This window comes from Cotesia typhae, unplaced genomic scaffold, assembly GCF_013202065.1.
Source record: "Cotesia typhae breed Kobodo isofemale line unplaced genomic scaffold, CoteBio_Ctyphae contig_48, whole genome shotgun sequence".
Classification (NCBI taxonomy): Eukaryota; Metazoa; Arthropoda; class Insecta; order Hymenoptera; family Braconidae; genus Cotesia; species Cotesia typhae.
In genome coordinates this window covers 13,068,618-13,090,604 of record NW_027423756.1, presented here as the reverse complement: position 1 = coordinate 13,090,604, position 21,987 = coordinate 13,068,618, and the positions used below count along the sequence as shown (strand labels likewise).

General features: G+C 32.5%; 2 protein-coding genes and 1 pseudogene across 2 annotated transcripts; all 3 read left to right on the top strand.

Moving 5' to 3' along the window:
- Positions 1-1,377: 1,377 nt before the first annotated feature.
- LOC141529857 (uncharacterized) lies at positions 1,378-13,048 on the top strand. Its single transcript, XM_074246574.1, has 13 exons — positions 1,378-1,785; positions 1,878-1,974; positions 2,036-2,151; positions 2,566-2,706; positions 2,786-2,909; positions 3,437-3,629; positions 3,712-3,955; positions 4,484-4,972; positions 5,034-5,162; positions 5,479-5,666; positions 5,733-5,931; positions 6,154-6,382; positions 6,445-13,048. Exons 1-13 carry the CDS (start codon positions 1,378-1,380, stop codon positions 12,666-12,668), a joined length of 8,781 nt encoding a protein of 2,926 aa, XP_074102675.1. The 3' UTR covers positions 12,669-13,048.
- A 2,951-nt stretch (positions 13,049-15,999) lies between these two features.
- Positions 16,000-17,911, top strand: LOC141529856 (uncharacterized; annotated as a pseudogene).
- A 1,519-nt stretch (positions 17,912-19,430) lies between these two features.
- Positions 19,431-21,698, top strand: LOC141529821 (uncharacterized). Its single transcript, XM_074246536.1, has 6 exons — positions 19,431-19,770; positions 19,839-20,226; positions 20,292-20,372; positions 20,435-20,546; positions 20,972-21,079; positions 21,151-21,698. The coding sequence occupies exons 1-6, from the start codon at positions 19,431-19,433 to the stop codon at positions 21,445-21,447; spliced, it is 1,326 nt and encodes a 441-aa protein (XP_074102637.1). The 3' UTR covers positions 21,448-21,698.
- Positions 21,699-21,987: the final 289 nt, after the last annotated feature.

The following is a 21,987-nucleotide window of genomic DNA, read 5'->3' as shown; positions in this document are numbered from 1 at the left end:
TGCGAAAAAATAATTGCCAGCCCTAAAAAATAATGTTTACCGAGGAACGATTTTATAAACAAAGATAAACAGTATTTGACCCGATTTTCAAGATTCTTAATGTACACTCATCACCATAGTCACGCATCAATTTGCGCCTCACGTGGGAGCTCGGAACTTTAAATTAACGGCAGTTCCAATTTATTTGTCCGTTTCTTAAATGTTGCTTAATAAAAAAAATAATTGAATAAAAATTTTATAAATTTATTAAATTTAATAGTTGTAATAAAAATAATAATTACAGTATTAGACTTTATCTAAATAATAATACAGGTCAGATAAACTCATGATTTACGATGTCTTGATCACAAAATCAATCCCTCGGACTTTATCAATTGAACCCATCAATTTAAAATTGAAGATAAACCACTCCGGCCTTTTAAAATAAAACATCGGGCATTAATTAAATGGAAAAAAATTATCGGGATACATTTGCTGAGTAATTTAACAATCAATAGGGTAAAAATGTCTGGTAAAATAATTTATGAAACGCCTGTTGTATTGCGACTCCACACATTGTTGTACAAAAGAAAATCGATTTATTTTAGTAAATGTCAGGGAAGCCAACGACCATTTAATTAGAGTGACCTATATATTACTCACCTGCTAAGTAAATAAAAATAATAAAAAATGTCTAAGTCATTGTACTTATTTTTATTTTAATATTAATGGGGAGTAAGGCCTAATTTTATTTTATTTTGTTTTATATAACTCTTGACACATGCTCTCAGCGGAGAAAATGCTAAAAATCATTTGCTCTATCACGCGAGTTAAGACATTGACCATCCAAACGATATAAATAATTGTATTACTCGATAACATCTAGTCCATTAACTAGATTCTGCTCAATGATTGATTCAATACGCTTTTAGATTTATATTAAACTCGATTGTAATTTAGAAAAAAAATATTTCATTTTTTTTTTTTTTTACTTCTTTTTTTCAATAGTCAATTTTTCTTTAAATTTATTGAAGAAAAAATTTTATTTTTATCGCAAAAATCAGTTATTTATTGTATTTTTTGCATTATAAATTTTTGAAAAAAAAAATTTTTATAAAATCGCGTTTAAAAATTTAATATGATAAATGATTAAAACTCTGATGCTTTTTAATAGGTGCAATATTAAAAATTTGGATTTTATTTTTGTTAATATATTGTCGATAAATTACATTTTAAAAAATAAAATGAAATTAATTTTTTTTTTATTTCTAAAAGGATTTTTTCTTTTAAAACAAAATTAAAACAAAAAATTTGTAATTCGAAATTAAAAAATTTATTTTTTGTTAATAATAATTTTCCAGAATGCACTTAGAAATATGGATGAAAATATGGCTGTACATGAACTTGGTCCTAATAGGGACAAAAAGCGCGCGACCAAGATTCGATACATCAACAGATATGGGAAATGTTCTCGTGCCAGCAGACGCAGAAATCGACTCGGTAATTTACCGCTTACGCGCGACTGACCAAGATGTCGATTTTCCACTAGTTTTCGAAGTGACGGCGACAGTAACACCAGTAGTAAGAATAGAAAATTTGCCGTGCACTCTCTACAATAAAGTTTGCCAAGCAAACGTAATTTTAACAAGACGCTTGACCGCTGGACGTCTTCACGATTTCGCAGTCAGAGTACGAGACTCAAAAGGTGATTCAAACTCGATGCAGGCTACTATTTCCGTGACGAATGCAACTACACCACGCGATAAAATATTTCCGCATATACCCGCGCTTATTATGGTTCCAGAGGTTTGTATTCTTCTCATTTCCTGCATACAATTGTCTTCAGTCCGAAAGAATGAGATTTTATTTATTTATTTTTTTTTTTTTTCATTGACTAGGATGCCAAGCCTGGCAAGGAACTTGATTATATTTTAGTTCGCTCGAATCCGTGGATCGGAAAGCCTGTTTACATTGAATTGTGGGTAAGTATGACAAGTAATTGTCAATTACGCGGATGATTATTTAATTTTTTATTAATTCATTCAGCAACCCAAAGAATTATTCACCATTAGACAGCGACAAGATTCTAGTAACACTAGAGGAGTTATTACCTTGATTGGAGAGCTGGATTTTGAAACTCAGTCAATGTATACTTTGACCATATATGCAACGGTACTTTTCTTATTTTTTTTTAAATTATAGAATATTTAATAAATTTTTTTAATTATTAATAAATAAATTGTTGTAAAAAAATTTTTTCTTTAATTTTAATTGTAGAAATTTTTAAAAAATGATTAATGCAATTTTTTTTTAAGCTTAAATATTTTTTTTAATAATTAATTTTTTTTTTAAGCTTGAATAAAAAAGTAAAATAAATAATAAAGAGTAATAATTATTAATTACATTACATTTTTTTCAATAGGATTAATTATTAATTAAATATTGAAGTTCCAAATAAATTTATTAAATTTTAATAAATATACTTTTCATCAAAAAAAAAAAAAAAAAAAAAAAAAAAATATTGATTAAAAATTAAAAAACAGCTTGTACTTAACTTCCATTAAAAAAATTATTATTTTTTACCAGGATCCATACACAGAACGGCAAAGAGACACAAGAAATATCGCAGGTTTACATTTAATAGTAATTGTCCAGGATGTCCAGGACGTGCCTCCAATATTTACTTTAGCACCGCCTCTAACAAAAATAAACAACACTGTCCAACCTGTAGGTCCCTCAACCCAAAAAAAAACATTATTAATTAGTAAACCAAAATTAAAAAAATAAAATTTTATTTTTCTATCAGGGCGATGTAATTCTGAGGGTTCACGCGGAGGACGGCGACAAAGGAGTTCCCCGCGAAATAACTTACGGCTTAGTGTCAGAGGGAAATCCATTCACGCCTTTTTTCAACGTCACTGAGTCAACCGGTTTGTAAAAAAACATAAATAATAAAAAATAAATTTAAATTGATCAAAAGTTTCTTTGCGCAATTTTTAATTCAACTTCGGGACAATCTTGTCCTGGATCTCGAGTTTGATTGAGGTGAAAGTGAGTCACGAGAGGGGTGCCAAGGGTCATTAGACAAAAGCAAGAAATCTGACCGTTGTATTACTAACTAAGTAGCTAACTTATCGATCTTGGACGGCTCTAGAGTTTACACACATACGAAACAAAACTTACGATCTTTATCTCACGTCTGAGACTAACAACTAAAATATACTATTCTAAGCTTTCTTCATACTTGATTTACCACTCACGTGTATTAATATGCAAAACAAAACCGCTACCATCCCTAGAAAGTATCAACATTATTTTATTAGCATCCATAATTAAATCTAATTACAATTGTTGCGGCTAAATTATTCACGGGATATTCAAATGCAGATGAATAAATTCTCCTGGATATTTTTTAATTACACATTAAAATATTTAATATTTTTTATTTTAATTCCAGGAGAAATTATTCTAGCTCGTCCACTGGAGGAGCTCACACAAATAACGCACGTTGGTGCGCCGATAGTGTTAAGCGTTGTTGCAGAAGAGATTCGCAGGTCAACGGACGAACCACCGGCTCAGGCGACCGTTGTAGAAGTTGGATTACTACTTGGCGAACCGGGGAACAGTCCGCCGTATTTCGAGAATGATAAGTTGGTACCTAATTTGCGATGATAGATCATGAAAATCATCATTGCAAATTTTATTTAATTGCTATGAATGCTTTTTCATTAGTTACGTGGCCTGGATGGATGAAAATGCCGAGCCTGGCTCCTCGATAGTCTTCACTGATCCTTATTCGACGCGAGTTAGGGATGGAGACATCGGCAAGGCCGGTGTTTTTGCTTTAAAGTTAGAAAATAATAATGGGACATTTGAAATCAGTCCTGCTGTCGCTGAACGGTCGGCTGATTTTATTCTTACTGTACGGGATAATTCGCTTATTGATTATGAAACTTACAAGAGCTTACGGTTTCAGGTAATGCTATTTTTTGAAGATTTAAAAAAAATTTTTAAATACAATTAAATTTAATTTTTTTATAGTTTTGAATTTTTTAATATTTTAAAAAAAGCTATTTGATGTTTTTTTTTTTTTTTTCAAAAAAAAAATTTTTTATCATATTTTCTATGAATAAATAAAATTTTTCATCTATTTAAAATGTAAAAAATTTTTTTACACAAAAAAAGAAAATAAAAAATTATATTTTAAAATATAATTTATTAAAATTGGAAAAATTACATTTTAAAGATTGAATTTTTTTTAATTTTGTAAAAAATAAATTTTAAAACTTAAAAAAAAAATACTTGGGATTTTTTATTTGATAAAAATTTTATTTAAAAGTGTAATTTTTCAATCTATAATTTTTTCAAGACTTTAAAAATAAATTCTGAAAAAAAATACAATTTTTTATTGAAAAAAGACAATTTTTTTGCCTTAATAAAATTTTATTGACATCAAAATTATTAAAATATTTTTTATTGTTATTTTTAATTTTTTTCTGTGCAGATAACAGCTCAAGAAGTAGGCCCAGCAACAAATTTATCAACAACAGTACCAGTAACAATTTTTCTCCGGGACATAAATGACAATCCCCCGGAATTCCAAGAAGAATCTTACGAAGTAACCCTATCAGAGAATGTAACCGCGGGTACGCGAGTGATTCAAGTCCATGCGACAGACAAAGACACTGGGTCCTTCGGAAGGATTCAGTACACGAGAATAATCGGGTCTGGCAGCGAAGCATTTGTGATAAACCCTGATACGGGTGTGATAACAGTAGCGATGGGAACTTCAATTTTGGACCGCGAAATAACGCCCCAGCTGATGCTGACCGTCGAGGCTTGCGATGAAGACGGCAAAGGACTCAGAGGAACTGTTCCTTTTATTGTGAATCTTATAGATGCCAATGACAACGCTCCTGTTTTCGAAAAAGATTCTTATGAATTTATACTTAACAGTGATTTGACAAACTTTACTTCGCCGGCGATAATAAAAGTATTGATAAATTATTTAAAATTAATATTAATTTGATTTTGTAAAATTATTTTATTTTCAGGCTTTTGATGCTGACGCTGAGCCGCCAAATAATATTATACATTATGAAATAATTCATGGGAACTATGACAACAAATTTTATTTAGATGAAAATACGGGAGAATTATTTTTATGCGAACAAATTACTAAAGTTAGAAATGCTCGGCATAATTCTGACCAAAAAATTTCTATAAATTACCGAAAAAATTTGATAAAATCCCAAATTAATTTTATAAATTCAACATTAAACCCCGCAAATATCTCCGTGAAAAATGAAACAGTCGATCATAAACTTTTAAGAAAAAAACGTCAAAATAAAAATATTATTTTTACTTTGACAGCTCGAGCTTACGATTTAGGTAATTAAAATATTAAATTTAAAAAAATGTTGCTTCAAATTTTACCACGAAATTTTAATTCCAGGCGTCCCGCATTTATCGAGTACAACCCAAATAAATATTATCCAGCTTCCTTTAGCGGGAGTGACGACAATAATGCTCTTAGTACCGGGAGAAAATCCTGACCGGGAGAAAACGATAAAAACATTGGAAACAATCACTGGAGGGAAGATAACGATAAAGGACATTCGTCCTTATACTTTGGAAAATTTACCAAAGGATTATGGGAATAATTTGCCGACTCCTGACGGGAAAAAGTACGAGAATTTCTCGCAGTTTAATTTCTCAGTTTGCAGAAATGTAATTTTTTTTTTAATTTACAGGAGTATCGTAGTAGCGCAAGTGGAGCAAAAAAGTCCCGGAGGGTCTTTTGTGGACATTGAAAAAATTTTGGCAGCACTCACTGCTAACGGGTTTGGAATTATTGGGGGTGATATGACGCCTGGAAATAGTACCGGTGTTCCTAAAGACAACGGGGGTGGGAAAAATGGGAGCATCACTACGATTCACAATGAAGAAGTAGTGAGTATAATTTTTTTGGCGAAGACTTTTATGAAAAAATATTTAACTCTTGAAAATATTAATTATTTAGACTATTAAAAATATATTTAATTATTATAAAAATATTAGAGATTTAAATTAAATAAAAAAAAACATTAAAATATTATTAAATATTTTAATATTTTTATGATAATTTAAATTCATAAATAAGAGCAATATTTAAAATCCAGAAAATTATTTCAGATTGTCTACAGAGCCGAGAACAAATTACTGTTCTGGCTACTGATAATTCTAGGACTAATCCTCCTAGCAGCGATAATCACTTTAATAGTCTGCTGTATATGTCCGGGGTGTCTTTTGTACATGGCGCCTCGAAAAAGGCGAATTCACTCATCCGAAACCCTTATCGCGCGAGCAGACAACAGACCTAGGCGCCATCTTCATCGTCAACATCACCACCCACAATTAGAAAGTAAATAAATCTCCCTTAATTTAACTAATTATCGAGTCCTATTTAACTAATTTAAATTTTAGGTGTTTGGGTGGAAAAGAAACAAGCGTGGAGTGCGGATCCAACTCGCCCAAACTGGCAGTTCAACCGTAGAAATACCAATAACATCGGCATAGCTTCCCTCCCAGGAGACGTGGTCCGCCTAGATCGTGATCGTGACCGACCTCTAAAAGCCAGTTCGCTTCAATTGCACGATCCGCCGGTGCCCGTTTATTTGATCGACGCCAACAGGACAGGCGACGAGCGAATTTTCGTAGAAGACATTGAAGCCAGAGCCAAAGGTCACCATGAATTGAATGAAGCGACTCTTCGTCACGAATTCGAGCGAGATTCCGATCTAGCACGGCAAGCTTACATGCGAGGAATGGAGTCCCAAATTCCCCGTGAGTCACACTTTTATCGGAATGGCAACGCAGAAGTTATGAGACTGGTTTCTCGCGACGACGCTAATCACATCACAGTAGAACGCCAAGTTCCTGAGATAGTCATTGATCAGTCGACTCTGCACAGAGTTGACGGTAAGGATATTTTGCTCAGGAGGTTCATTGAGGACCAGAAGTTGAGGGAGCATGAGTATCACGACATGCAGGAGTTGGAAAGACAGAGCATGGAGTCCCACAAAAGGCAGAAGGAAGCTTCCATGCAGCAGAAACAGGAAATTCTGCTGATACCAGAACGTCTTGAAGATCACCGACATATTGAAGAAGTTGGTCCTGATGTTCAGCGGCTGATTATTGACCATGGACCTGATGTCAAAGAGAGTCAGGAGATTTTGAGCAATATTCTGATCCATGGATCGACGTCAAAAATTTCTGACAAGGAACAATCGAAGCAAACAAACCTTCAACACTACTCGATTCACGACCTGGAACTAGCTCGGCAAAACGCTCTGTTGACCAGGCTGCTCTTGGAGAAGGATCGGGGGATTGGTGGTCTGCTAGTTGACTCCGGAAGTTACTTAGAGACGCAAAGCTTGCCTGGACAAGTAGCCGCTGGGACTCAGACTAATCAGACCACGGCAACTCAAACGGAACAATTGAACCGCAGCAGAAGTGATAATGAGTCGGAGGATGATAACAGGTTGCAGAGGAAGAGGTCGAAGAAGCGATATGACGAGCCCAAGAGGATCAGGACTTTGTGGATGAGGTCCCCTATTCGTGAAGAGGATCAGTATCCGGAGAAACATGGGACTTTTCTGAGGAAGAAAATCAAGGATATCAAAGACGGGAGGAAGAGTTCTATTGAGCAGGAGGTGTTGAGGGAGATTTCAGATTCTTTGGATGAAACGGTAGATAAAGAAACGCTGCTGAGTAGAAGGCACTTTGATAGTTCTTCAAGGGATGACGAAATCATTCGCCGTGATGATTCCTCGTCGATGGAAGTTTTGAAGGATGAGTTTACCAGGGTCGTGAGGGAGTGCGACAAGAGAGAGGATGATAAGAAGAAGAAAAGGGAGAGTGGAGGGAAGAAAGAGAGCAAGCGGGACAAAAAGACGGAGCCGAGTTTTAGAATCTTAGAAAGGGAGATGAGCTCGTTGAGCAAGAAGCTATCAAAATTGGCGGGGAAAACGCTCAAGTGCAAAGATAGCAATCAGGAGACTGATAAATTTTTAACGACTAATTCTCAGGACAAAGAGGCTGATACGACGCCCACGGAATTTAAAAATGATGAAAGAGGTAGGGAAAAAATGAACAAGATAGAAATTATCAAGTCTAGATCTAGATCCACTGAGAGAGTTACCAAGTCTACGTCATTAAAAATTCCTAAAGAGACTGAAAAAGCTGAGAAGAGTAAGAGTAAGTATCGGAAGAACCAGGTTCTAAGTACTGCTAGTTCGGAAATTGAAGAGGTCGTGGATCAACCCAAGAAAACTGCCGCTAAAAAATCTGATGATGATAAATTTAAGTTTTCGGTTGGGAAAACTATAAAAACGAGGCTGAAACGACAGGCGAATGTCGAAGATGATAAAAAAGCCAGTCCTTATCGGACTACAGTTGAAAAACAGAAGAAGACTTTGGTCAAGCAGTTGAAGAAAACGGAGGTGAAGAATAAGAAAGGTACTAGTGATTCTAGTCAGGCTAAAGAGGTTGTCAAATTGACTGAGGGGAGCGATTCCAAAGAGTCTGATAGGGACAGCAATAAGTTGATAAGGAGTAATTCGATGAAACAGTCGAGTTCTAGTGCTGTGTCCAAAGAATCGAGGAAAGAGGCTAAAGAAAAAGCTTCGATAGTTGATCCAAAAATGAAGTCTAAAGAGAAGTCTAGTCTAACTCTTCCTTCTGAACGTGAAAGTGATTTTCGGAGACAAGGAACTAAAAGTACTGACAGTGAGTCGCTTAAATCTGATAAATCTTTTCGGAAACAAAGTGCTGGATCTTCGAAAAAGTCGAGTGTGATAACCAGTCCTGAACTTGGGAGATTCGAAGAATTAGAAGAAGATCATGGTAAAGGCATTGAAGAGGTTAAAAATGTAGTTATTGAGCATGGTGATGGTTTGAAGAAGGAAATTGTTGAAATAAAGGAAACTATACAGACAAAATCAACTGAAATGATGGATAAGTCAAAAAAAGTAGAACAACACATTTTGATAAAGTCTTCTGTTGAATCTCCTGCAAAATTGGTTACTAAAGAAGATGATGCTGTTGAAAAAGAAGAAAAAGATCAGAGTAAGGAATTAGTTTTGTCGATGTCGGAAAAAGTGATTGAAAGCACAAAAGAAAGGCTTGAACATATAGGAACTACGACTATTATCAAACATGTGGATAGTTTAAAGGAAACGGTTGAAAAAGTAGCTGATGAAATGAATGTTGATGTTATTGAAGAAGTAAAAGACTTTGTTGACTCTAATAAAGGAACCCCAGAACATGATTCACAAACAAAGGAAGTACTTATTGATCCTTCGGATAGTAGTAAAGACGGAGGTTCGTTGAAAAAAATAGAAGACAGTAATATATGCACTGAAAAATTGAAAAAAAATGAAGGGGATAAAGCGCAAGTTGAAGATAAGCTGTTAAATGTTGATGTTTTAGAAGAAACTGATGGAAAACAATTGGTTGAGAGTGATAAGCAAGAACAGAGTAGCGAAGTTGAAGTAGTTAAAGACGTACAAGAAAAAATTGAAGAAAAAAAATTGGATGAAAGTGAAGAATTGAAAGAATTAGGAAACTTGGAATTGATTAAAGTTAATCAATTGAAGCGAGAGGACGAGCTGGCTTTGGGTAAAGTTGAAGAAAAACCAGACGGTGAATTACAAATCGATAATAGTGAAACTGATAAAGAATTAAAGACTGAAGATTCGAGTAATATAACTTTGACGGCTCCTAAAATAATTATGGTTGCACCGACTATTGAATCTGAGGTTTCGAAAGAAGATTTTATTAAACCTGATGATCCAATGGAGGCAAAAGTTGTAATTAATGATGTAGATAAAGACAGTGAAACATCAAATTTAGTGAAAGTACCAGAAATAAGCGACCAAATGGCAAACTCTGATAAATTATTACAAGAATCAAAGGAAAAATTAGAAGCTATAGCTCGAAAAGATTCCAAATCTGAAGATTCAAATGTAGATGATCAAAAAACTGGTACTTCAAGCGAGAGTAAATCTTCTCAATTGCAAATTGAAGAATCTTTGTCACCTTTAGGCCAAAGCAGTCGTCGTTCATCACAAGTAGTGATTTCTCGAGAAACTTCATTTTTAAACTCCCCTAAAAGATTATCTATAGATGAAAAAAAGGATGATAATCAAGGTCCCTCGCAAGAACCAGTTCCAGAAATTTCAAAGCCAGAAATTCCAGTTGCTGATAAGCAGCCCGAGTTTCCTAGCCAAGATAATACGTTGCTGGCAAGTGAACAACCCCAATCGATCGAGGGTGCGACGGTACAACTGGAATCTTGCTTATCTTTTGAGGACAACGACAAGCATGAACATTCAGACTCGACATTAGATGCTTTAGACGAGGACAGTGATGTGTCCAGCGAATCTTCAACTAAAACGGCATTTATCGCTCGTCCATATGGCACTCCTCGTCATCGGCATTTGGTAAGAATGGACCACGTTGATGGTGATGGAACACAGCTTGATGAAAAGAAAATAGAATCAGCGGAGCTTGATAATGAAGAAATATTGGAAGTGTCTTTGGAGCAGAATCAAATGACTGATAGAACTGTTGGTGAAGATAAACAAAAAGGAGATGAAGAATCGGTGGAAAAAGTAGAAAAAGTTTCGGAAAAACTTGTTGAAGCTAAAGAAGAAGTTAGTAATAAATCGAAAGATTTGGAAGGAAATGTTGATGGTAAAGAAAAGATAGTCGAAGAGGTGAAGGATTCTAAGGAAGTTTCAAGTAATTTAGAAAAGCCGGAAGTTAAGCCTGATGAATTGAAACCGCAAGAGGAGCCAGAAAAGGTAGAAATAAATTTAAAATTTGACAATGAAAAATTAGATGTTGATTCCTCTTCTCTTACAGATCAGTTGGAATCAATAAAAGACAGAGGAGAGGATACTAGCAAAAGGTTGCTGGTAAAACAAGAAATTAAAAGTGATGGGTTGAAAGTACTTAATACGACTTTGGAAGATGCAAAGCCGAATCAAATGATGAAACGGAAACCTGTGGTCAAAAATCTGGATGATAAGAGAAAAACTCAAGCTCCTAAGCAGAAGAGTAAAAATGTTATTAAAATAATACCGCTATCAAAGGGATCGAATGTTAAGTTGCCACAGAAAGAGAAACTAATGCGAGTTAAGGATAAAGGTGAATTGATGAAAATATCTATGTCTGTAGATAAAAAGCCCAGAATTAAAGATAGTAAACGGATATCTAAAAGTGAGGAATTTAAATCGCCGTTAGAATTTAAGGAGAAACTGATAGGTAATCGAGTGAAGCGGCAGAAACGAGTGGAGCATGACAAAACTGTCCAATCAGAAATATTAGATGATAAAAAGAGTAATAAAGTCTTTAATGAAAGTAAAGGACAGGAGAAAAGTGAAGATGAAGGGATGGAGAAGAAAAATAAAGATAAAGTTGAGAAAGTTTTGTCGAAAGAATCTTTGGAAGAGCAGAAAAATTCTTTAGCGAAAGAAGATAAGATTTCTACTTTAGAAAAAAGTGGTGATATTGAGATGAAGCCTTTGGTTGAAGTTTCTGTTCAAAAGGATGAAGAAAATGTGACTCAGAGTGAAGAAATCGAGGTTAAAAATACAGATTCTTTGAAAGAAGTGTCAGTTGCTGAGAAAAATGGTGAAAATGATGCTGTTAAAGAAGAAAATGTAGTTATGAAAGAAGTAGATAAAGAAGTACAGGTTAATGTAATTGATGAGCCAGTACGAGGTATGATTGATAAGACTTCTTCAAAAATAGATCAAGTTACAAGAGATGAAGGAGTTATGACAACTATAGAAAAGAAAAAAGAAGAAAATTTAATTGAACCTCCTGAAAAGAGCGAATTAACTTCACAAGAGATGAAAGAAGAATCTAAATTGCCTTCTCATGATCCAAAACAAAGAGACAATTCTCTGAGTCCAAGCAAAGTGAGTAAATACGCTAAAGAAGATTACACCGAAGCCCAATCGCGTTACATGGAGTGGTACAAGCAAAACCGCGAAGAAGCTGAGCGCCGAAAGCTGGAAAAAAAAGAGGGAGAGGAAGAAGAACAGCCTCCAAAGTGGCTGAGGAAAAGCACGCGCCAGAGGTGGCTCAAGATGAGTCCAGAGGACAGGAAAAGTTTTGAAGTGAGGACTCCGGAGGTGACGCCGTTGACTCGTCGACGGATTAAGCCTCTGGTGAACATAGAGTCGGAACAATTGAAGGCGATTGTTCGTCAAGGAAGAAAACTCCGCAGAGCTGAAGGGGAGAAGAATCTCGACCCTCCAATAGAAATATTTGTCTCCGAAAAACCTCCAATTATTCAGCAGCAGCCACAGCAGCAGCAACCTAAGTACCATTACCTTCTTCAGCATTCGGAGTATCAGTACCAACGTATGCCGCCACCGTTTTATCTTCACCCACCGCCAGTTCCTCATCCGACGCCTCAGATTTCGCCTCAGCGGTTTGAAGCTTGTCCGGAGACATTTTCCGCGAATATAGAGCCTCTTCTTCATGAACCAGCGTCTGGAGTTGGATCTTCTTTGCAGACTGGAACGAGATTGCGGCATCAACAGCTTCTTGAGAAGAAAAGTGTGTTTGACATTGCTTACGACGAAGCAGCGCCTACTCAGTTACGTGCCGACAGTACTACTCCGCCATCGTAATTGTTTTATTGAAATAATTATTATGCTGATGAAAAAATTAATTTGATTCAAGATAAAAAAACCTTAAAAATCAAGAATAATATTTTGAAGTTTAATTAATTTACATTAAAATTAATTTGGTGCTTCAAAAATTTTTTTGGACCAAAATTCTTCAATTTTGTTGATTCAAAAAAATTTTCCTGGCTTTAATATCATTTCTTCTTGCTTTAAATTTACTTAGATGATGTTTTTAATTCAAAATTTCTTCTCGGGAATCAAATAAATTTTTTATTGGTGTATATAAATATAAAAATCGTATAAAATAATTTTTTTTGAATCATGATGTCTACCGTGGAACGGAAATTTACATCACTACCTTAAAATTGAATCATCGTATCGATGAAAAAAAAAAAAAAAAAAAAAAAAAAATAGCTAATAAAAATTGTTTATATTATATTAATCTTGTAAATAAAAAAAAATCTAAATATATCTACAAAAATATTGACAATTATTTAAAGAGTTATTTAAACCTCACTCCAAGATCTAGAGTACATTTCTTCCATTTCTGTTTTTCTGTTAGAAGAATATCCTCGTTCTCAACTTTACCCACTATTTGTTATCAAATGGCTCTGCGGGCAAAATACCCGGCGATAATTCTTCACCGTCGATAATGCTACGGAACTAAATTAAATTAAAGTATAGAATTAATTCAAGTTTGATAAATAATACATTTTATATGAAGAATAAAATTTATTTAATTTGAGAAAAAAAAAGTTTTTAATCAAAAAATAAAAAAAGGAAAAAATTTAGATAGCGATATCAGCAATCTGCGGAACAAATACTTACACCCAGACAGATCGATAAGCTCTGTGCTGCGTTCTTACACTCATATCATCCTTGTAGAACAGTCAGCAGCTAGCGCTTGGTTAAAAAAATGTCTGCAAATCCGAATGGCCATGCGAAATACTAGACCTACGTCACTAGTAGTGACGTTGAAACCCGTGACGCATTAGATGCAACTAACCTACCGTAATCAAAGGGATAATGGTGCATCAAACATAACCGAAGTCGGGTAAATCCTAATATAAGGATTGCAGGAATATAAAAGAGCCGATTCGTGATAAAGCGCAGCAAATTATTTGCGAATGTTATTCACATACTACTCACTTACACACCGAGCCGGTGGTTTGCAAAAAGTATAACGTGCAAATCTCCCTTTGTTCTTCATATTCTCCTGGTACAAACTCACGCCAATGGCCGGCCGTTTGTTGGCAACAACTGCGACCAGAGGCAACCTAAAAAACAACAAGATATTAATCCACCCACCAATTAACTTTTTATTCTCTCCATCTGCTTATTAATTTTTTTTTCTTTTCGGTAAACTAATAACATTTATTTCTTCAGTGTTGACAGGAAATAATTACACCCGTTTTTTTTTTTTTATTTTTTATTTGGGGAATAAATTACTGGGTAAAAAAATTACCGTACTATTTTATAAAATTGTTATAAATTTTAGCGAAAAAATTTTATTTATCTACCTGTGACAATTTTCGCGGGCGAGAAGAAATAAAAAAATGATAATTTATGTCGGAAGAAATATCAATTAAATTAAGTGGTCGCTTGAAAGGATAATTGGGGAATAGTAAATGCTAATTGAATATTAATGAGATTAATAATAGGTAGAGTGGTAATAACCATTTGCTGAGTATAATTTCCTGATGAATTTCCATGTAGAGTACGGGTCGATTGCCGAAGGTACCCACTTAAAGTAATAGTGTTTAATTAAAATAACTTTTTATTTATTATAGTAAAAAGTGCCGGTGGATAAACAATGTATGAATGTTAATTGTTGTTAATAAAGAGCGGTGTATGTTGCTTGGGGAACGGAAAACAGCGGAGCGAAGAGCCAGCCTCAGTATCAACGAGAGATGCAAGCTCACCTGAATTTTGCAATCGTTCGCAAGTCTCTCACATTTTCCTCCTCCCAATAGTCGATGAACCTCCTTCTTTTTTCAGCTTCGCTCTTTTAAACGAGCCAATTCTCCGCCTTTCTAAGTGCTAGCTCTTTTGCCATTCGATCAGAGAATTCAATGAACGTCTAGGCGATCAGTCGCGCTGATTAATCTTCTTGCAAGTGTGTTGTATTAATTAAATCACACTTGGAAAATAAAATACAGAGCCAGAGCCTTGAGATCGGAGGCCCGGGTCCGGAGAATATTTTTTTCCTTGCTCTGATTGGCAATTAATCTTCCAGCTGGAAGATTAAAATAAAAGTCATTGATTAATTGGAAAATTTTTGATTTCGAAAAGAAGAAATAAAATTGAGAAGAAATGAAATTTTTCGAAGTAAAATAGTGAACGGGGGAATTTTTGCAGGGCTACGCTCCTGTGTTTGGATTGAGCATAAAATAACTCGCGGATCAAGATGCAGTTTGAAGGTATAGATGGGTAATATTATCAGAAGAAACAAAAATGAAAAACGGAGTGGAGAATGGGGTAGCAGTGGGATGAGTTGGCCCACCGGGTAATAGCCATCAATCATCGCCAAATTTTGGCAACGCGTTGGACAACGCTGGCGGCAGGGTACCATCATCAAAGTAGAGTTCTCCGGGTCCACGAGGATGGCGAGGCAGGTCGCGGGGTAGAGGAATTTCTCGTTCGATACGCCCGAAAACGAGGGCCTCGCCCGGTTTAAGCCACTACGCTTTTAGCTCAAGAGAGTATTATGTGTAGGCTTATTTAGCTTCTAGTCGCTTTTAGCTTTACACGCGCTCGAGCGGTCACTTTACTTTAAGATCTGCTGAAAGAAGAAATTTAATCTAATTTTTAATAATAATTTTTTTTGCACTTATTAATATTAATTATAATTAAAAAAATATATGTATTCAATTTTTTTTTTAATAATAAAATACTTTTATTAAATTATAGAATTCATTTAATTTAATTATTATTACCAAAATAAAATAAGATTTATTTAAAATACTTAAAAGTATTTTTTGCACTAACACGTAGAAACATCTCTTGATATATATATATATATATATATATATATATATATATATATATATATATATATATATATATATATATTTCAATTGATAATTTAAAGCACAAAATTTTCTGACTTTGTTAAATTTCAAAATTTGAATTTTATTTCTTGCAAAATTAAAATAAAATCGATAAAAAATGTCTTGAAAAATTACCAACAAATTTAATTATTTAATAATAATTAAAAATAAATTGAATTCATTTTTTGTACATAGAAAAATTGAAGCGTGAGTTTTAATAAATTAAAATATATATTTATAAATAATAAAGAATTAATATTATTTTATTTTAGAGACTTGTAAGTATGATTAAAAAAAATGACCGGTCAGAATTTGAAAATTTTGTAGACGATAACCACAATTTTTTGAGTCACGTTAAATTTTGGAAAAACACTGCAGCAACAGGAGGCCAAAGACTATTCGACATTTCTGTCAATGTAACAATGTTAACGTTAAGTATCCTGCTAATTATTTCGGAAACTGTCGACATTAAGAACAGCTACGACTTAATGAGTTCCGCTGCGCATATAAACCCAATTTGCTTCCACTTGAACGGGTTGCTCAAGTGGTGCTTCGGGTTGATTAAGCTGAATGATATCGAGGAAATTCTAGCCAAAATGAAACGTTGACACAGGCTTTGTTTGAACTACACCGACAGTGAAAAAGGTACTAGCTAAAATTAAAAAATTGAAAAGTATTTTAGTATTTTAGTATTTTTGAAACACATTTTTGTAGAAATTCATCGATATAATTTGAGAATGTTGGAGTACAAGCAAAATTTGATTAAGTTTGTGTACATCTGGCTGATCCTACTTGTCTACGGGGTCAATCAGTGGTGCCTGGACCCGATAATGAATGACCTGTATCACGATATGTACGACCAAAAGATGATAAATTCGAGCTTTAACAGACACTTACCCTACCCTGGACTGTTTCGTTGGCATGTTGATAATTTTTCAAAGTATGTAATGACTTTTGGTTTTCAGTATGTTAGCGCGATTGCCGCGGCTCTTGAAATAGCGGGTTATGATATTCTCAATGTAATTCTTTTGGTTAATGTGTACTACAATTTGGAGCATTTAAATGAAAGTTTGTTCAAAAATACGGACAATTTATCGATTGTCAGGTATAAATAAAAATATATATTTTATTTTGAATCGTTAAAAAAATTTTTGAACCAACACAATTTAATTCAAAATTTTTTCTGCTCAATTCAAAGCAACGAATTTCTTCAAAAAAAAATTTTTTTCTATTGAATTAAATTTATTTGTTCAAAAATTTAGGCAACGATTATTTTCAAAATTTTACAGGAATGAAGTTAATGTTCACAAAGCTAGGACGAAATTGAAGATGTACTTGATGCATCATCGAGAGATTTCTGAGTAAGGTTATACTTATGATTTATATTTTATAAATTTTATTAACCATTTTTTTGAACATTCAAATTATAGAGTGAATGATTTTTAGATTAATTGAAAAATTAAACAAAGTATCGAGCTATCCGATGTTCATACTTTGTTTGGACAGTACTATTGCATTGTGTCTAGTCTCTTTAGAAGCATCTGCGATGAAAATTGATGTAAATAATTTCACTTATCAATATTTGAAAATTTGATTTTTATTAATTCAAATAAACTGTTGAAATAAAATTTCACAGTCGAGTATTGAGTGCATTGAAGATTATCAATATGGGAATATATTGGATAGGAATTGCTTTGCAATTGTTTATTTTTACATTTCTAGCGTCTTCAATTGAAGAATTGGTTTGTCAAATTTTGAATTTACTTTCACTTATAACTTATAATTCATTAAAAATTAAAATTAAAAAATATACAAGTAATTTTGAATTTTTCAGGGGTTACAAACTGCAGATGCAATTTATTCTTGCAACTGGGAGCGATCTATAATCGAATATAGAGGCGAATTCACCGTCGAACACAAACGCGTAATAATCAAAATAAATCAATTAATAACTTTTAGTTTGATGCGCGCTCAAAAACTGATTGTTTTTATGGGAGGAAATGTTTACATTCTGTCTTTGCAAACCTTCAAAGCTGTTAGTTTTTTTTTTCTTCAAATTTTAACTCACACCACAATTAATTAAAAATTAATTTAATTAAAATTCCGCTTTAAAGCTCACAGGATTTTCTTTATCCAATGCCGTCGTACTGCGGCAACTTTCCAGTGAAACGTAAAAGTTACAGCGGTGAAATATAAAAAATTAAATTATTGTCAAAAAAAATTTTTTTTATAATTAATTTTTTCTGGATGATAGAAATTTCATAAAACATTAGCAGGAAATAGTTATTTTAATTATTAAATACTTTTGTTGTATTGATAAGAGATTATTGCATAAATTTCTTTGTTTTATACGTTCATTAATTTTTTTTCTATTTTTTACTAATGTTTTAGGTAAAAAATTGATAATACTGTCATTGATTATATAAATATTTTGCAACAGTAACTCACTAATGTCAGTATTCTTTCTTTAGATACTACTCGGTCTTCTGAGTCTTCTATAGCTCTATTTTTTTCAATTAAAAAAAATTTTTATAAATTTTAAAACTAGAAAAAATTTTTTTTAATTAATTAAAAAAAAATTATTAACGAAGAACGTCTTGCTGCTTAAGTACTGAAGAAGGAACTAAACGACTCTCTACACTGAAAATGTCTCAATAACAGTCTATAATTTTGTAATTTAGACTAATATCGGCAATTCGTGACGTCGCAATATTACCTTATAAAATATTCTGTTTGTACATTAATATGTGTCCCTCTATATCACACGCAACTCAATTCTTAGACCAGGGATTCCCCGATAAAGTGCCGTATTATTATATCATTATATTAAATCGTACTTATTATTATTATAAAGTTCGTAATGACTTTGAAAGTTTTGTAAAAAAGTCAAGTCAAAAATCGTTAGAACAAAGCTAGAGGTCTTTGACTTTTTAAAGTTGCACACTTTGTCAGTCTTGATGCAAAAGCCGAAATGGAATAATCTCAAAATGTCTTATACAAATGGAGGATCTGCAAATGTAAGTTTATAATTAATTAATTAATTGATAACAATTATTATTATCTGTTATTTTGCAGCGTGTAAGTATCGCATTTTATCGAGCTATATGTAGAAATAAATGACGTCATTTAAATGAAAAAAAATTGTATTTGTTCATTCATACGTAAGTATCAAGTACACGCAATTTTTTGTGTACATTGAAATTGTGTATGACGTAACGTACGTAATTGTCGAGTGTACATCTATCAGGAGTATATGTAAGATAAGATGTGAAATCGATAGTGCAAGTACTTACGGTACTTTTTTTGCTTTACTTAAGTGGTTACGAGAGAAGGTACTCTGGGCGTTGAACAAGAAAGTATATACGAAACCTCTTTTATAATCTCAATTGTACCAACAGAGTACGCGCTGATAAAAAAAATTGATTTAACAAAAAAAATTATTTGAGTCAAATTTTCAGTTCCAAAATTTTTTACATGATTTAAAATCAAGTTTTTGAGTCAAAATTGTTTCTATTAAATCAAATTTATTTTTTTATTAGTATAATAGTGTTGCAAAAATAAATTTTGTACATTTTAAAAAATTTTTGAATTTTTGAAACTAAATAAATTATTTTTGCACTAAAAAATAATTGTTATTTTTTTTTTTTTTTTTTTTTTTTTAGATCAAACATTTAAAAATTTTATAGGTTCAAAATTAGGTTGGACAAACAACCGAATGGACTTTGAAGATTTTATTGATAGTATTTTCAATGCGATTACCTATTCAAAATTTTGGAAAAAAAATTCCTTATCTCTTGACAAAGCTATAGTAAACACTGCACTGAATGTAACATTGCTGGCTTTAATCGTGCTGCTCTGTGCTTCGGAAGCAATTGGAACCAAAGACACTGACAACCTTACGAGTTTTGGAGTTTGTGTGTGCCAATTTTTGTTCCACTCTGCTGGATTGTGCAAGTGGGTGATTATAATTCTGAAATCAGACGATGTTAAAGATATTCTCATAAGAATCAAACGCTGTCATGAAATTTGCCTAAGTTACAACAAAACTCAAAAAGGTATTCTTATTTTAATTACAATTTTTGATCAATGATTGCTTTATTAATTTTCCGATGTATCGTTGTAGAATTTTTTGAATACAGCCGGAGAATTGAAAAGTTTAAGAACGACATGATAATGTTTGCTAAACTTTGGTCTCTTCTTTGTATCTGTGGAACAATTGAGTGGTGTTTGAATCCTCTTATTTATGATTGCTACAACATTTATATTTTGAAAATTCCAACTACTAATTACACACGAAGCTTGCCTTTTGAAGCATTTATCCCGTGGAAAGTTGACAGCAATAAAAAATATATTTTTACATTTGCTTTTCAATTTATTAGCGGAATTGCCGCGTCTACTGGAATGGTCATTAGCGATGTCTTGAATGTTATTTTTTTAGCTAACATATCGCTCAATCTTGAATTTTTGAACATTACTTTGGTTAAAGAAAATGAAAATTTTGCTATTTTGAGGTAAATAAACCTAAAATCAATTTTTTTTTTTTTAATACTGAAAAATATACAATATGGCATTTCAGATTTTCTGACAGTGATACGGCAATAAAAAAATTTAGAAGTAAATTACGGACTTGCTTAATTCATCACCGAGAAATTTTAAAGTATTATAAATTTTTTCTACTCTTTCAAATTTAAAAAATTTTATTTAAAATACAATTTTCAGGTTCGTCGATCAATTGAATAATTTATCCAGCGAATCAGTGTTCATCTTATGCTTCACCACTACTGTAGCATTGTGTTTAATTTCGTTTGTAGTTGCAATGTTTAAAATTAAAGTAATTAAATTTTTTCTCTTTTTATCTATGAAAAAATTTTTTAATATGGCCTATACTATAAAAATTTGCCATATAAAGCAATATTTGAGCCCATATAAGTCTATATTTAGCTTTAAATGACTTGATATGCCCGAATAAATTTTTTTATTAAAAATTAGTGTTGAAAATATCCGACAGGTGGCGCATGGTCGCTAAATCTTCTCAATATAAGAGAGTTAGGTTCAAAATATATAAGTTGTAAAATAAAAATCATTTTTTGACTTTTTAGAAGAGGTTAATTAATTTTTGATTGATATAAAACGATAATTGGCTTATAAATTAAAGAAAATAATTTTTTTTTCTGACAAATGGCCATATCAAAAAATTTTTCATGAATTAAAAATCAATTTTTGTAATAAATGATTTATAAAAATTAAAAATTACAGCCAACTATAGAATGTGTCGTGCGATTAACAAGTATAATAGAATTTTGGTTTGGAGTAACCGTGGACTTATTTTTATTTTCATTCCTCGCAACAAAAATCGAAGAACGGGTGAATGTTTATTAACAACAAACATTTAATTTTGTACCTTCGTACTTAATTCTCCTTTTTGATCAAAAAAGGGACTGACAACTGCAGATGCGATTTATGCGTGCAATTGGGAGCAATTGATGACCAACTACGATGGCGAATTCACTGGTGATCATCGTCAAACGATCCTCGATATTAATCAAATGATCAACTTCAGCTTGATGCGAGCTCAAAAACCAATTACTTTCCAGGGAGGACTTTTTTATATTCTTTCTCTAGAAACATTCAAAGCTGTAAGTCTTTTATCAATTAATATTGATCATTTTGATGAAAAAAATTTTGGATTTTATTTTTTCAGCTGTCGGGATTTTCGTTGTCAAACGCTGTAGTGCTACGACAACTTTCTGAAGAAACATAGAATTTATTTATTAACACAAATGTATTAAATAAAAATTATTTATCAAGCTGTATTAATTTTGATAAATTAATTCAATTGCTTTTGGTTGATAATTTTGAATTTTATTTTTTTTTAGCATCAAAAATCAATCAGTCAAAAATATTTTTAATGATAAAAACAATCAAATAATTTATTTTATATAATACTTTTATTAAAAACACAAACTTACCAGCGAGCGCCTTCCGCAACTTTCCTCCTCGTATATATTAATTCCTATTCCACGTTTCATATTTGCATTTTTTATTTTTTCCTTTATGTACACTCAACACTCGATAAATTTATTTAAATCCTCATAAATTTTTTTTTTTCATCTGAAACAATTATATAATAATTATTTAATGTTATCTTACTATTACACAACATCAAAAATCTTGATAAAATAATTGCGTAAAAATATACAAAGATATTCTGATGAAAGTAACTGAAGCTTTGACTACATTTTTAGTGATAGAAAATTTCCAGCTGTCATATT

What these genes read in the sequence shown, in the direction of transcription:
- LOC141529857 (XM_074246574.1), top strand. Translation starts at nt 1,378, where the DNA reads ATGAACTTGGTCCTAATAGGGACAAAAAGCGCGCGACCAAGATTCGAT. An exon ending in CGCTTATTATGGTTCCAGAG is followed by an intron (nt 1,786 to 1,877) that starts GTTTGTATTCTT and finishes TTCATTGACTAG; the next exon opens with GATGCCAAGCCTGGCAAGGA. An exon ending in TCACCACCCACAATTAGAAA is followed by an intron (nt 6,383 to 6,444) that starts GTAAATAAATCT and finishes TTTAAATTTTAG; the next exon opens with GTGTTTGGGTGGAAAAGAAA.
- LOC141529821 (XM_074246536.1), top strand. Translation starts at nt 19,431, where the DNA reads ATGGACTTTGAAGATTTTATTGATAGTATTTTCAATGCGATTACCTAT. An exon ending in TTACAACAAAACTCAAAAAG is followed by an intron (nt 19,771 to 19,838) that starts GTATTCTTATTT and finishes GTATCGTTGTAG; the next exon opens with AATTTTTTGAATACAGCCGG. An exon ending in CAACAAAAATCGAAGAACGG is followed by an intron (nt 21,080 to 21,150) that starts GTGAATGTTTAT and finishes TGATCAAAAAAG; the next exon opens with GGACTGACAACTGCAGATGC.